A 15,319-nucleotide genomic window follows, 5' to 3' on the forward strand; every position below is an offset into this window, starting at 1 on the left:
GTTGGTCTGGAAAATAGTAAAAGAAATGCAAATAATGCAAAGAAATCACAATTTAGAGAAACACAAGTTGACATATTTATGTGTATTGTTTTGTTAAACCAATATTTTTTTAAACATCAGTTACATTTTTGTGTGTGTTTGAATCTATTGATAAAGTTGTAGTTGAAGCTTGAGCCTTGTAATTCATATACAGGCTTCCATACAACAGCACAGTGCACACTGCAGAAAACAAAAGATACACACAATACATTTCAACTGCCACTGAAAATAGCTACAAATGAAAAATGATGATCAAAATTTCAGTGAACAAACAAAAACCCTTGTTTAAACAGTTGGTTTTATATTATTTCTTTTTACTGAAGATGTGCTATACTGTTATAAATGTAGCTACAGATTAATTATCTCTTCATGCACACATTGGATTGAATTTATATGTTTTGTAACTTAAGTGAGTTAAACGATAAATTAAACAAAACACTTAATGTTAATTGCCATTTGTTTAAATAACTTTGAGGAATTTTCACTCTTTAGCTTTCTTAAAGATTTTATTTTAAAGCAGAAAACATGTAATATTTATTTGACACACTTATTTTACATCAGTTGTTTATTAAACTTTAAATATTTACATTTATGTAACATAATTAAAGCGTTTCAAATTCATTTTCAGCTCAGCAGTTTTAACAATCTATCGGTGCTGATTTCCCCTTAGCAGCACCTGAACGCCGCCCTCTCCTCTGATTCGCCATCCTCTCGCTTTGCTGCACACTTCTCCTCTCTGATTGGCCACCTCGTGTGCCAGTTGCCGCGTATTCCCGCCTGTAATCCGAGCGGGGCGGGGCCGGTGTGAGTGTCCCGGTAACGTCATCAGTGGACCGTCCATGCCATGATGGCGGCGGTGGAGCGGGGCGGCGGTCCCGGTTCTTCTCCCAGTTCTTGTCCCGGCTCCGCTCGGCCTGCGGCGGATTACTCGGTGCTGGTGGTGGTGGGAGCGCTGCAGCCCGCCGGCCTGCTGGAGCGGCTGCTGTGGCAGATAGAGTCAGGTGAGTTGTAGTGAAGATAACCGGCACCGGATCCACAGAACCGGACACCGAGCCGCTGCCGTGCGGTCCACAGGGCGGGAAGTCCGCGGGCCTTTCACAATAAAACCCGTGAGGATGAGCTGACGTCGCTGCTGGTGTTGTGTCTAAAACAGTTATAAAAAGATGCTCCTGCTCGGTTTATTCCCCACTTTCCCTTCGGGACTTCACTCTTCATCGTGTCCCTGGCTCACGGTGCCTCCGACACCGTTAAAACAGCGCTTTAAATCACTTTCCACGAGTAAACAAACACATTCAGCTGCTTGCCAATCAACACCGACCGTTAGCAGGCTAACGTAGCCGCTCCACGGTGACTAGTTTCCTCTTTCCGCCTCCGATTCGTTTAGTTAAACCGTTTCTCCTGAACAGCAGGGCGGTAACATGAGGGTCCAGCCACCGGGGATATTTCTAACGGGAATCGGGCTCAGTCGCGTCCTCCGCCCCCTGGACTGTCAGAGGCCATGCGGTCCTGCTCAGGACCGACTGTGGCCTAAACTCAGTCCGGTTCGGCTCCGGTGGTGTTTTCTAAGGGTCTAAATGGTGCTGAGACATCTCAGAGTTAATTCACAGAAAACTCGCGATGGACGTTTAAGATGCGAGGATGGACATTATCCCCAAACAACTGCTGTGTTTCACAGTTTTTATCTCAAATTTGATCACTTTTCAATAGGTGTAAGTCGCAGCACCGTTCTTCTTTGAGGAGGCCTTTATTTTGAAACCCCCCCTCACCGGATGTTTGTATTTTGTTCTGTAAAGGTGGGTTACCCGTCAGACACCTGAATAAACCAATAGCTTTACCTTAATTTCACCACTACATCACTACATGACCAGTTATTGGAATCCAGTAGAATTCAGTAGAGTGATCAGGCCCCAGTGTTAAATGAGGTTTAACTGAAGATAATCACAGGGTTATTGTCTGCAGTAAATAATAATTATTTCCGGTATCAGAGTATCAATCAATACTTTTTCTGAGTAATGCTCAAGTCTCCAAAGTGTCAGAAAATTATTCCTGTGACAGTATCCCAGAGGAGCAGGGGCCAGAGGATGTTTGTTGGGTTTTCTTTATAAGTGATTAATCAGTTATAAGCATAATTGATTATTATGAGAGTAATTTGTTAACTGATAGATGACTAATCTTCTCAACTGCTGAATAAACTGGAGCTTGTCACCACAGAGTTTAGATCCAGACTGAAGAAGAGGGCTGTGCTCAGATTAAAGCTCGTCCCCTGAAGTTTAACCCGTCAGATCCAGAGTCTGTTTTCAGTCTGGTTTCAGTCTGTTTTTCAGCCTGTTTTTCTGCCTGTTTCAGTCTGTTTTTCAACCTGTTTTAGTCTGTCTGGTTTTCTGGTTGCTGAAAGACAAAAGAGGAAGTGGTGTTACTAAATATTTTCAGCCTCCTGCTTGCTGAGGAGGAAACAGTTAATCTGTCAGACACAGTAGAAACAAGGAGGATGTCTCACACTGTCAGAACAACACCAGAGTCTAGTTTAATAATGATTTTTCTGTCAGTGCAACATTTCACTGTCCTGGTTTTAATCATATTTGGGATCTAATGTGAACATAGAACACGAGAAACCTGGTTATTCACATCACTGTTTACATGATCAGATCAGTATCTGGTTTCTGATCATCTGTGTTCAGTTAAGCCTCTGTGTTCTGTACCTACCAACAATATACAGACACCTGGATCAGGTGTTCACAGGTCACAGGAACCTGGTCTTATTGGAGTATTCCAGGTAACGTATCCAGGTTTCTGAAACCAGGGTCAGATGTTTACACGCACAACCTAACCAGGATACTGTTAGTGGGGTAAACCAGGTTAATCCTCAGTCTGCTGCTGTTTGTGCTGAACATGATGAATAATGCAGTTGAGTTAGTTCAGCCTGGATTCACACTGAGGAGGATTTCAAACAGTTCCCTCCTAAACTGGACTTTTCCTATCACAGTGAAGACTTTATCATAAATGGTGTGATAATCATGTGGGAGCAGTGATGTTCAGGCCATACAGACATGTTGAAGCATAATGACTTCTTAGATATTGTGTGAATGATGGAGGTGTGAGTGGGAATCCAAACGAGTCCCTCACCTCCCTAATAACAACAAACAGAAACTGATATGATTTCAGTCGCAGCTCTGAGGTTCCTGCAGCCTCGTGTTCACTGTGGTCAACAGTCTTTACCCAGGGCGGGTGGAGTCTATGGGGCTGTTGTGTCCTCCTTTAGACAGTGTTTGTCATGAGCGGCTGTAGCTGGGTACTGATGATATGCTGTGCAGACTTTAAGGTCAGCTGCGGTCACACCACAAAGTGACATGTCTCTGTTTGTGCAGCAGTTTATAGCCTGTCAGAGCAGCTCCAATAAAACTGCTCAGTGACACAGACAATAGGCTGTGACAGCTTCCTCCATTTTGGACTCACTCTCGTTCACTCACAGCTCAGCTCTGTCAGGAAATAAACACATTGTCGCATCTTGTTAATTGGAAGGACCAGGTGAGGTCAAAGACCCAGGAACTCAACTTAGCTCAGTGGGTAGAGCACCCGCCCCTTGTGTTGAGGCTATAGTCCTCAACACACCCGGTTCGAATCCCACCTCGGGCGGCCCTCTCCTGCGTGTCATTCCCCGTGTCATGTCTCTCTCTGCCCTATCCAATAACGGCATGAAGACTGAGACTTGTTCCGTCCACATGTGTTTCCATTAACTTCATGTGCAGTCGGACAGCAACAGTCGGACAATGGACAGCAACCATTGGACATGAACAGTCGGACAGCAACAGTCGGCCACATGAACAGTTGGACAGCAACAGTAAGACATGAACAGTCGGACATAAACAGTGAGACATGAACAGTCGAACAGTCAGACAGCAACAGTAAGACATGAACAGTCGGACAGCAACAGTGGGACATGCACTTTAAGACAGGAACAGTCGGACATGAACAGTGAGAACAGACATGAACAGTCGGACATAAACAGTGAGACATGAACAGTCGAACAGTCAGACAGCAACAGTAAGACATGAACAGTCAGACAGCAACAGTAAGACATGAACAGTCTTACTGAGGCTGATGTCTGTGATATTAATGGAACCTTACATCAGAGCTATTTCCTGCTGATCTGTGTCATTGTGTGTCAGCTGATCTGTGTGACTGAAGTGTTAATTGATGAGTCTTCTCAGCTGATGGATTCTCTACAGTCACACTGATGATCAAACTGGGACAGCCTGAGGACAACATGATGAAAACTATTGATTCACTGCTGGAGGAGACACACACGATCTCAGATTAGATAGAGATTGAGTGTGTGATGTGTGTTGGATGAGTCACCATCCAATCAGAGCTCAGCTGAAGCTTGTCTGCATCACAACCACAAAGTGACTGAAGACTGACATCACAAATAAAACCATGTCACAGGAGAGTCACACATGGTGTTTTTGATACTCTCACCTACAGTTAACACACCTCCTCCTTTTGACTTGATGCTGACACAGGAACAAATCCAAATGTCTAGATGTCAGGGTGCTGTGGTGTAGGATGGAGGATGAAATGAAGACATCTTAATAATACACACCAGATGGATTCTGGGATTTGTGACGCGATGTTTCAACTAGAGATCACAGTAAAATTAGCTTTTTATCTCTATCAAACTATGTGATCATTAAATAATGAGTGTTATTGTGTTCTTGTGTGTGCGTGTGTGTGTTTCAGGTGTGCGGTGTTGGCCTGTGGATCTGGATGTATCTGTTCTGGATCAGCAGCTGAAACTCTTTGTGTCCAGACACTCTGCCTTCCTGTCAGAAGACGTCCGAGGTGAGAGGAAGGAAGTGTTACTGCAGGTTTCAGATAACTGTGGTCTGTCTGACTGGTCTGGAGGTCAGAGGTCAGGATACTGCAGCTGTCTCTGGGGGTTGAGGTTTTGACTCTGCAGAGAAAGTCCAGTATTTCCACTGGAGAGTGTCAGAGTCAGATCAATTACCAGGTTTAGTTCATTTAAACTCAACACGTCAAAGACTGTGTGACACGAACAGGAAGTTTGTCAGGTTTCATTCAGATGGCGCTGAAGTTACACCTGAGTGAAGTCTGGTTCCTGCTCTGCTGTGAGATCTTGAGGCGACTGGTTGATGGAGACTAACAGCTGGTGGAGCTGATTCTCCAGTCGCTGCCATTATAAACCACCACAGAAGAAGAAGAGCTCATTGACACATACAGTCAAAGCTCAGACGACGGAGAACATTAGGAGAACATGAGGAAATCGGAGGTTTCTGTTTATTTCAGGAGGCAGCTGGGGACCAGCATAAGGCTTGCTGATTCTGGTTCTGGTTCAGATCTACAGTGCACAGTGAAAATAAAATCAGAAGAATGGAAAAACTGTACTGGCAGGAATAAATCATGATGGAGGTAGTTTCAGAGATCGGGTCTGTAACTGTTCTCAGGTCTTTTAGAGACAGAACTTGGATCACTGTGAGTGAGATGTCACAGAGGTCAAAGGTCAACATCCCTCTGAGGGATGATGACATCTGTTCCTCAGACTGAGGAGAAGTTATTTTAAAACCTGTGTGTTTGTGTGTGTGCGGACTCGTGCGTGTGTGTTCACAGACAGTCTGTTGTCTGATTCAAACACATAAACACTGTCAGCTGAGACTCTGCTGAACAGCCTGCGGACACACACACACACACACACACACACACACACACACACACACACACACACACACACACACACACACACACACACACACACACTCACTCACTCTTCCTTACAGGGCAGAGGTGTCCTCAATATGATGGTCTAAAACTGAAATTGGTCCTCACAAGGATAGCAGTACAAGCCTCCACACAGACACTCTGCAGCCATGTGATGGTCTCAGAGGAGGTCAGAACCAATCAGAATGCTCAGATGCTGAGGCTCATTAATGTATGTGATGTCATCAGACAACTGATAACAAGGAGGAAAAACAAACTCTCAGACCTCTGAGAGAGAAGAGACAAAACCACCTCTGCAACTGTTGTCCTGGTAACCAGCTGATAGGAAGGAAGGAGATGACTTCCTATTCCTACTTCCCTAACCCCTGACCTAACGTCCAGATCATCAGACTGGTCTCTGATCAGGACTTGAACAGATGTTCAGTAAAGATCCTGATGTTTCCTGCTGTTTTGTCTGTGAACTGTTTAAAGTCAGGGGACCTGCAGGTCTTCAGACCGGATTCACTGAAGACCTGCAGTTCCTCTCAATTAAAGGCCTGAGGAGGTTTTAAAAAGTTTTACATGACATTTACACAGGTGTTGAATATATTAACAAACCTGATTACTGATCTTTGTCTCATCCAAACGATTCATCCATTCATCCAAAAACTAATTTTTATGTCAACCTTACACCAAGAACTCTTGAAGCCATTTCACTGTCACAGACTAATTTCATATGTCAGAATAAAACCAAGAGAGACGCTCCCTCAGCACCATGGTTTGGTGTCAGGTGATAGTCTGAGCTCAGTCAGTAAGTCACTGGTTTCTGTCAGTAGCACATTTCTGAAGCCAGGATAAGATGTTTATATGGACAAACATAACTGGGATATAAAATGATCACATCCAGGACGCACATGTAAACACACTCACTAAATAACCAACTAATGATTCCAGCCCTTGTGCCAATGCTGATGTGCAGACTTGGATATAAAACACTGTACTTTTTAACACACATCGTACGTCCTCCTGTCACAGCAGCCAGCTGTCACCAACACACAGTCATACTTACATATGGACTCATACAGAGTTACCTGCATATATACAGAGTTCAGTGAGACCTGAGTGATAAGTGGTTAGCTCTGTGTGTGGTTGGGTGTCAGTCTGGTGTCTGAGCAGCTGATATGTTTTGTTCTTGCAGGTCAGAGGACTCTGCAGCACAGTGGAGACATCCTGGACACTCAGGTTGTGGTGAATCCAGCTCACGACTTTGTCTGTTCAGAGGTGAGAACAGAAATAAAACCTGTTCCATTTTCAAGGTCTCTCATTAAAGTTGAATTGGCTCATATATCTGAGCCACCTGAAAAGGGTCAGAGTGTCACATTTACTATACAGCAGCGATTCCCATACTTAGGCTCTACATGGTTGACCCACCCATGTTGATTAAGACACTGGGTTTAATTCAGGTAAATCTGACATTACAAACTCATTTTTGACCTCTCTCCTGTCTGAGCTGCTGTTGCTGCTGAGCTGCCAGCCAGTGAGGCACTTAGGGAACATCATTAAATTTTAGCATCTATCAATAGAATGTATGTGAAGCATTTAGGGAACATCGGTAAATTATAGCTGCAAAAACTAACTTTGGTTATACCCTTGCGCTCTAAACTGTGTAATTCTCTGCTGTGCCACCACAAGTAAACTCAACCTGTGGGAAACACAGTCTGCTTCTGGTTGAGATCATGCCTCTGAATCTGTAACATAATTTATTCCTTCTGTTGCACATGATTTAAATCCTCCTGAGCTGCAGAGCTGTTTCATGCACTGTGTTAATCAATGTGAGCTGCTCTAAACTGGAACAATCTGTGGATCTGATTTGATCAGTTGCAGTTCACCCTCTGACAGAACTGAGGAGTGTATTAAGTGTTTCCTGTTTGTATAGGTCAGGCGACTGGTCTGTGATTCATCTCGACACAAACTGTTGGTTCTTGCCGGTCAGTGTGTCGAAGAGACAGGAGACATTGTGTTACAGAAAGGCTGTTTCTCTCTCAATGACTTCATCCACATATTTGCTGATGAGGAGGTAAGAGCCTGTTGTAGTGTTTGTTTTATCTGATGTTTTTATCACACATGACTGACTGCTGTTTTTGATACTAAAAAAATATTATTATTATTATTATTGTTTATAAACCAGTAGTTTCTTTGTGTTTTGATAGGTTGGAGAGTTGTTGAGCTCAGTAGACTCATTGGTTAAGGCCAGCCTCACCCTCAGCTGTCCAAACTACGGTCTTTGGAAGGACTATGGTCTGTTGGAGAAACACAACCTTCAAGACTTCATAAACATCCAGATCAACCCTCCCACCATCCTCCCAGAAATGGAGGGCCTGCAGGAGTTCACAGAATACCTCTCAGAGTCGCTGGAGCCAGGGTCCCCCTTTGACCTCCTGGAGCCGCCAAGCACTGTGGGGTTCCTTAAACTCTCTCGGCCCTGCTGCTACATCTTCCCTGGTGGGAGGGGGGACTCTGCCTTCTTTGCTGTTAATGGTTTTAACATCCTGGTGAACGGTGGCTCTGACCCACGCTCCTGCTTCTGGAAACTGGTCCGACACCTGGACAGAATCGACTCGGTACTCCTGACCCACATTGGTGTGGACAATCTCCCCGGACTGAACAGTCTGCTGCTGAGGAAAGTATCTGAGCAGGAAGACAAGTCTACTGGATCTCAGACTGAAGAGGACTGGATGAAGAACCTCATCTCTCCTGAGATTGGGGTGGTTTTCCTCAATGTTCCTGACAGATTGAAGTCCATGCAGGGAGATCCCAGTGAGTTGCGGAGCTGTGACCAGGTGGCGCTCACTCTGCAGCACTTACAAAGACTGGCAATCAAACCTGAACTTCTCAGCCGGTTTAACGGACCCATTATAGAACCAGTTATCTTGTTTCAAAAGATGGGAGTCGGCCGCCTGGAAATGTACACACTGAATCCAGTCAATGGAAGTAAAGAATTTGAAGCTTTAATGCAGATTTGGCCAAACAGTGGATCAAATGTAAAGGGCTCAAATCTTCCACTACCATGCCTTGTTTCCATTTGTGCTTTGCTGGTCTGGCATCCATCCAGCCCTCAGGAGAAGATCATCCGTGTCCTTTTCCCAGGGTGCACCCCACAGACCAAAATTCTGGATGGGCTTGAAAAACTCAAACATCTAGATTTCCTCAAATATCCATCAGTGTGTTTGAAGGACCTAGAAACATCCAAAACTGAGAAGCAACCAAAAAGAGCAGAGAGTCGGGAAAGCCTTAAATCCCATTCTAAGGAATTCAGACCCAATAGTGCCTTACAGAAAGACAAGCTTGGACGAGCAGATGTCAAAAAACAGGAGGTGAAAACAAAGCCAAAGGCAGCAGGTGACACTGCATCAAAAGACAAGAAGGATGGGGAAGAAAAGCCCAAATTAAAGGATGGAGATGTTAAATCAAAGCCACCAAAACCTGCTGAAAAACATGTTCCAAAGAAAGATGTGTCAAAAGAAGAAAAAAAGGAAGTGAAAAAGAAGGATGAGAAGATTCCTGCTGCTGCTGTAAAGAGTGAAGAGAGTGCAGAGAAAAAGAAAGAACTTGTAAAGAAGGAAACTCTAAGTACAAAACCAAAGAAAGACATTAAACCTGACCCAAAAAAAGAGAGCAAGTGGGATGTAAAGACAGAGGAGAAGAAAACAACAAAACCAGCCATTAAAGAAGTGAAGAGGACAACAAGTGGAGCTTCAAGCGCAGCATCAACAGCAAGCACAGAAATAAAAAAATCTTCGGGTAGGAGTGGGACTACAAAAAAAGATGGGACGCTTCAAAAGAAAGACACTTTGAACAAAGGAACAAAGAGTAAGCCAGGTTCAAAGGACCAGGAAAACCAGAAAGAGGCTGATCGCTCCAAGGTGTCAACACCTGAGGACATGACAGCTGAATTTGAAAAACTTAGATTGGAAGATGACAATGGAAACAGTGGTCAAAAAGCCAAGGTCAATGGAAACCAGACCTTGACAGTGGAGAGTCCTGAAATGTTTCGCTGTATGGACATGAACCAGGAAATGGCCGCTGCCTCTTCACCTCTTGCCAAAACACCAAAAAGTGATCTCAGTGTTAACTTTGATCTTACTCCAACTGCATACCAGCCAGTCATGGGATCCCCGAAAAATGGACCAGATGACATCTGTGTGAGCTCAGAAGAGAAAACTCTAGAGCTGGTCTCTCCTGCAGATTCAGCCCCTAATAGTGCAGGACATACCCCTTTCCATCAGTCCCCTGAAGAGGACATAAGGTGTTTGGGTGAGGACAGCAGCCTCGGTGCAAGAGGGTCCAGTCTGGGCTTTGAGGATTACAACCAGGGAGGTTCTTGTAGGACCTCAGACCTGGGATCCCTGAGGGAGGGCCTGGAAAACTCCACATCCTCTCAGGATAAACAGTCCAGCCTTCTGACTCTCAGTCCTTTCAAGGACCTGATGCCAGACTCCTCTCCCACCATCACCTCCATGCCTGCTGAGGTCGGCTCGCCTCACTCTACAGAAGTTGATGAATCCCTGTCGGTTTCTTTAGAGCAAATGATACCACCTACTGCAACTTCACCCAAAGGACCCATGGGAGACAGAGTCTACTCCAACGGACACGTTAGTGACTCAGACTTCACCACAGGGATGGCCCTGCCTCTGAGGTCATCCCATAATGGGCGTTGTGGAAATGGATCAGAAGAGAACATCCATGGGATGTCAGAACTGACCTCCGATGTTCCACATGATGTTGATCTGTGTCTGGTATCACCTTGTGAGTTTCAACACCCGAAGACCCCAGAGAACCATCAGCAGCATATCAGCCCCGGTCTCGCCACTGGTTTCTCAGCAGACATTTCTGACCATAACAACCACTCCCAGGATCAGAGCAGCAGTGAATGCCCTTCAACCTACAGCCAGGAAACTCCACCCACATCATTTAGTGACTCTCTGCCGACGGCCACAGACTCTGATGTCCCACCTGGTACAGACGACTGTCCTTCCATCACTGAAGACGTTGACTCTGATGATGATTCCAGTAGCCTCTTTCTGCCCAGTCATCCACAAGATCATCCTAGTCTGCAGTATACCCACAGGGCAGGGCAGCTTTCTTCCCATGACCCACCACCAGCCCCGGTCAAGGATCTGCCTCCATTACCGCCCCAGCCTGGAGCCTGCATGGCTGATGCAGAGGCCGATGGATCAAGCAAGAATCTGAAGAGTTCAGTTGCTAAGACTAAGAAACCATCAGGTACAATGCAGAAGGGAACCTCTGGAAGTACCACAGCCCAGAATGGAAAGTCCAAGCCTAGCAGTTCAACAGGGTCACTAAAGATGACCTCCAGCCTTGACATAAAGTCATCATTCCGGAATTCACTTGGTGGATCCAGAATTGGAACTGCAAAAATGCCATCCTCAGGTAGGCCTAGTCTGAAACACAGTCTTAGACACAAAACAAATTAGAGGAAGTTTCAAATCAACCGATTCTTGTACCAAATGTGATCTATTAAGTATTAGCCAAATCTATTTGCTGCTACTGGTAGGTAACTTGTGGCTGTTGCATTGTCATTGCATTACTCTTAATTAAAGTCTTAACGCAAGATCCGCTTACTTGGTGCCCCCAAGCTTTCAGCCACATCTGATAATTGTCATACAGAAGTCCAGTGTCCTGTTACCTCTGTTTTGAAGACTTCTGATAGTTCTCTGAAAAATAAAATTGAATTCTCACAGTCCAGCCACATAAAGGAGTCCCACTAGGATCCTTCAAGTGGTCCCCATTGTATGATCACTGTCCAACATGGTCGTAAGGTTTTCATTGTCCATTTTTTGTACCTGTCTACCCTGTGTACCACTCTGAGTGCTCTTGAATAGGGACAAGGGTTATGATCTACCCTGTTCTTAATAACATCTACACCATGAACCTGACAGGTTCAACTTGGGGAGGTGGGTTGGAGCTTGTAGTGATTAATTTGTATAACTACATCCAAGGTCAAGAATGAACCGCCAGGCGGATCTGAATTAGTGGTGTTTTCAAAAGTCCGGCACCACACATAATTTTTTGTTGGAGTCATTTTTCTGTCCTGTTAACCACCTATCAACCTTTGAGATATGAACGTTAGTCCAACAGTTCAGTCCTGTTAGTGTGAGGGTGTAAAATTACTGACCAGTTACTACTGGAGAAACACTGGAATTTTCCCTGTACTGTTCTTGCAGTCAGTTATCTCCTGCCGCTCCATTTGGTGGACATTAGAAGAACTGGTTTCTGTGTAGTGAGCACTTATAATCTCATTCTTCTCACTTGTGTCCAGCTTCCAAAGTCACAGGTTCAGCAGGGTCTGAGGGTTCTGCGGTCTACGTGGACCTAGCCTACCTGCCATCCAGCGGCGCCTCCTCCACCGTGGACCTGGAGTTCTTCAGACGACTTCGTTCCTCGTATTATATCATCAGCGGCGACGATCCAGTGAAGGAGGTGTCGATGAGGAGCATCCTGGACTCCCTGCTGGAGGGGAAAGGCAGCTGGCCGGATGTCCAGGTTGGTGAAGACACGGAGTGATGTTTCTTGTCTTCACCTTCTTATGATCTGTTCCTGATTTGCCTATTCCTCTATCCTGTCCTCAGGTGACTCTGATCCCGACATTTGATTCGCTGGCGATGCATGAGTGGTACCAGGAGACCCACGACAGGCAGAGGGAGCTGTCAATCACTGTGCTGGGTAGCAACAGCACTGTGGCTATGCAGGATGAGACCTTCCCTGCCTGCAAGGTTGAGTTCTGAGCCCCGTCCCCTCAAAGCCCTGCCCACCCCACATCTAAACTGGTGGAGGAGGAGTAGACTTTTATTATTGCTATGGTTACAGACAGACCAATGAAAAACATGTTTTCTTCTGTCTGAGCTCTCTCTGAGCTAAAGTCAATTTAATGGTTAAAGTATCTGAACGAGATTGTAGTCTCTTGCATAACAAACGATTTCCTTTACATTTTGTTCACCTGTGTGACGACATGATATGGTTCTCACCTGTCACTACATACTTTATGCTGGATCAGGACCTCAGCTCACCTACTGACAAATATTAGCACATTAGCAGGAGGTGTGTCCTGACCAGATAAATATCAGTATTTCATAAACAGAATTAATCCTGGGACCATTATTCAGTTTTTCTGCCTGAGGTGAAGAAGCTGAACCTGAAAAGAAACAGTCTCTTAATTACAGATTAGAAATTATGATTTTCATGATTAAAAGATGAGACCTTCTTATAAAGAGATATGTACTTCAGAGTTTCAGGATCTTCACCTTGTAATTACACAATCTTTACTGCGTAATTTATCGATAATTTTGATCTCCTCTTTACACAATCTCTATCACAATCATGAGATCTTAATGTTGTCATTTTTACCTTGTGATTACGTAATTATGTAATTATGAGTTATAGACAATAATCAGCTGGTAAATTTCTTCATCTGGATGATTCAATCACTTTTCTTGTAATTACATAAGTGATATTTATTACATAATTATTGTTTCCTTACCTTGTTAGAACTCGATCTTTGTCACAGGATATTTGTCTTGAACTTCTCATCTTTAAGAACATCTTTTCTCATGATGTTGAGATGTAGAATAAGGTGAATGAACGTGCTGTTGTTCAGTTGATTTGTTGAAGGATCTGATCCAGCAGACAGAAACTCTTCAGATGCATGTGGGACCACCCCCTTCTATTATCAGCTTCTTGAACAGTTTCAAGGAGTGAAGGTTTGAACACGACTGCATGCTGCACAGACCTCAGATCAGATCTATCACCTGTTTGTAGTGAAGGAGAATCAGTTAGAAAAACGTAGCTTTTATTTTTACTTTGTGAGTTGTTGGTAAACGTTCTGTCTGTTATTAGAGATACAGCAGCAGACCTTCATGTTTCCCCCTCAGTTCGGTCTGTGTACTACATTACCCATGAGCCTCAGCTGTTGAACTGGTCCAAAAGTGAATTTATTCAAATGTCTGTATTTATCCAGTGAGTTCAGCCTTTCACCTGCAGTCTGGAGCTCTCTGATTGGATGGTTCTTACAGCAGTGCTTTCTGGGACTTGTAGTTCTTTTCAGAGCTTTAAAGGAGCAGCCTGTTGACTCTGAGGAGAAATCAATACATCAATTATCAGAATTATCAGTTTCCATTCAGAACGTTCCATTTGTACTTTTCTGGGGGGGTTTTTTATGTTTTTTTTTGTTTTGTTTTTTTTTTTTTTGTTTTTTTTATGTAGAAACGACTGATATCATGAAGCTAAAACTTGACCGTCCTGGAAAAATCAAAACAAACACATTTCAATTTTTAACTTATTTATTTATTTTGAATTTTCTTTTTTTTTTTTTAGTTTTTTTACAATTTGTCTTTTTAAAATTCACAACACCCTGAGTCTGAACTTTGGTACGAGTTCATCACCATCTTAGCCCCAAAATTCAACCTTTCAAAAAAATTTTTTTTTTCCCTTTGATTCACGTCCAGTTCTATAAAAATAAAATATTCCTGAGGTTCTTTAATCAATGTACCTTCAAGGGCTAAAAACCACTTGATTATTATAAAACCATCAGAGTTCAGGGAATTTTTAATGTAACGTCACGATAACAGACATTTTTATTTCAAGTTGATGAAAAGCTGCGAGTGACTCTTAAGGACCAGTTTTTATGAACAACACGTACTGTTAGTTTGTTTTCTGTCTGAGTGTTTTTCAACAATAAAGGTTAAATGTTTAGAGATAAAAGTTCTAATGTTATAACATCATCATTTAGAGAAAAAATCATAATGTTTTAAGATTAATGAGAAAAGTTGACTCAACACTCTATAATGAAGAAAACATCGTCATCAATGTGATACTGTGAACACACAAGTCAAGTTAGTTTTATTTAGAGAGAGAGCGAGAGAGGAGGTTCCACATAGAGATGTATGATAATAACAACGATAATAATAATGAACACAAACACAATCAAACAGACAAACACACTTCAAGTCGCTCAGACGACAACAGGAGTTTCCAGGGACAAAGTGATGAAGCTTGTTGTGTAGCACTGTTGTGTAACACTTGGCTGCTCATCAACGTTGTTGACAATGAGTTAAAACAGATTTATTTTGGCGTATTTCAATATTGTGACCAGGTGATTCAGATGTCTACTGTTAGCCTAGCATTAGCGTTTTGTTAATTATTACTCACCAATTAAAATAATGACCAGTTCATTTTCCAACAACGGTGACGAGCTGCTGACTGTCGCCTGTGCTACTTGTAGAATTATGACTTTATTCTCATGTTTTTCTGATGATTATTTTCATAACATTACAACTTTATCGGAGATGTTTTGTTCCAGAGGCTCTAAAGACTACATGAAAGCCATAAGATTAGAAATGTGATCTATTTTCATAGTTTTAACCCCACCCCCACCTCCCCCAAAAAACAAACAAAAAAACACACATACACAAAGGAAATTTTTACTTGTAACACTAATTTTAATGATTAATTCAAAATAAAAGTAGCCCTCTAACAATGTGTCTTCAGTGTG

At 43.3% G+C, this 15,319-nt stretch overlaps 1 protein-coding gene across 2 annotated transcripts; it reads left to right on the top strand.

Annotated features, from left to right (window-relative positions):
- Positions 1-846: 846 nt before the first annotated feature.
- On the top strand, positions 847-15,304 carry map1sa (microtubule-associated protein 1Sa). Of its 2 annotated transcripts, XR_011687202.1 has the most exons (8): positions 847-1,040; positions 4,777-4,878; positions 6,950-7,032; positions 7,688-7,828; positions 7,962-11,202; positions 12,092-12,315; positions 12,402-13,384; positions 13,593-15,304. XR_011687202.1 is itself a non-coding variant. In XM_071472812.1 (7 exons), exons 1-7 carry the CDS (start codon positions 884-886, stop codon positions 12,555-12,557), a joined length of 4,104 nt encoding a protein of 1,367 aa, XP_071328913.1. In that variant the 5' UTR covers positions 847-883; the 3' UTR covers positions 12,558-15,304. The 2 variants fall into 2 exon arrangements, 1 of the variants encoding a protein (XP_071328913.1); XM_071472812.1 differs by having other exon boundaries at positions 12,402-15,304.
- Positions 15,305-15,319: the final 15 nt, after the last annotated feature.

The sequence above is a fragment of the Trachinotus anak genome, unplaced genomic scaffold, assembly GCF_046630095.1.
Source record: "Trachinotus anak isolate AG129_WGS33_773 ecotype Australia unplaced genomic scaffold, CSIRO_AGI_Tana_v1 ptg000040l, whole genome shotgun sequence".
Taxonomy (NCBI): domain Eukaryota; kingdom Metazoa; phylum Chordata; class Actinopteri; order Carangiformes; family Carangidae; genus Trachinotus; species Trachinotus anak.

Coding starts and splice junctions, on each gene's coding strand:
- map1sa (XM_071472812.1), top strand. CDS start 884: ATGATGGCGGCGGTGGAGCGGGGCGGCGGTCCCGGTTCTTCTCCCAGT. Junction 4,879..6,949: donor CCTGTCAGAAGACGTCCGAG/GTGAGAGGAAGG, acceptor TTGTTCTTGCAG/GTCAGAGGACTCTGCAGCAC. Junction 7,033..7,687: donor ACGACTTTGTCTGTTCAGAG/GTGAGAACAGAA, acceptor CTGTTTGTATAG/GTCAGGCGACTGGTCTGTGA.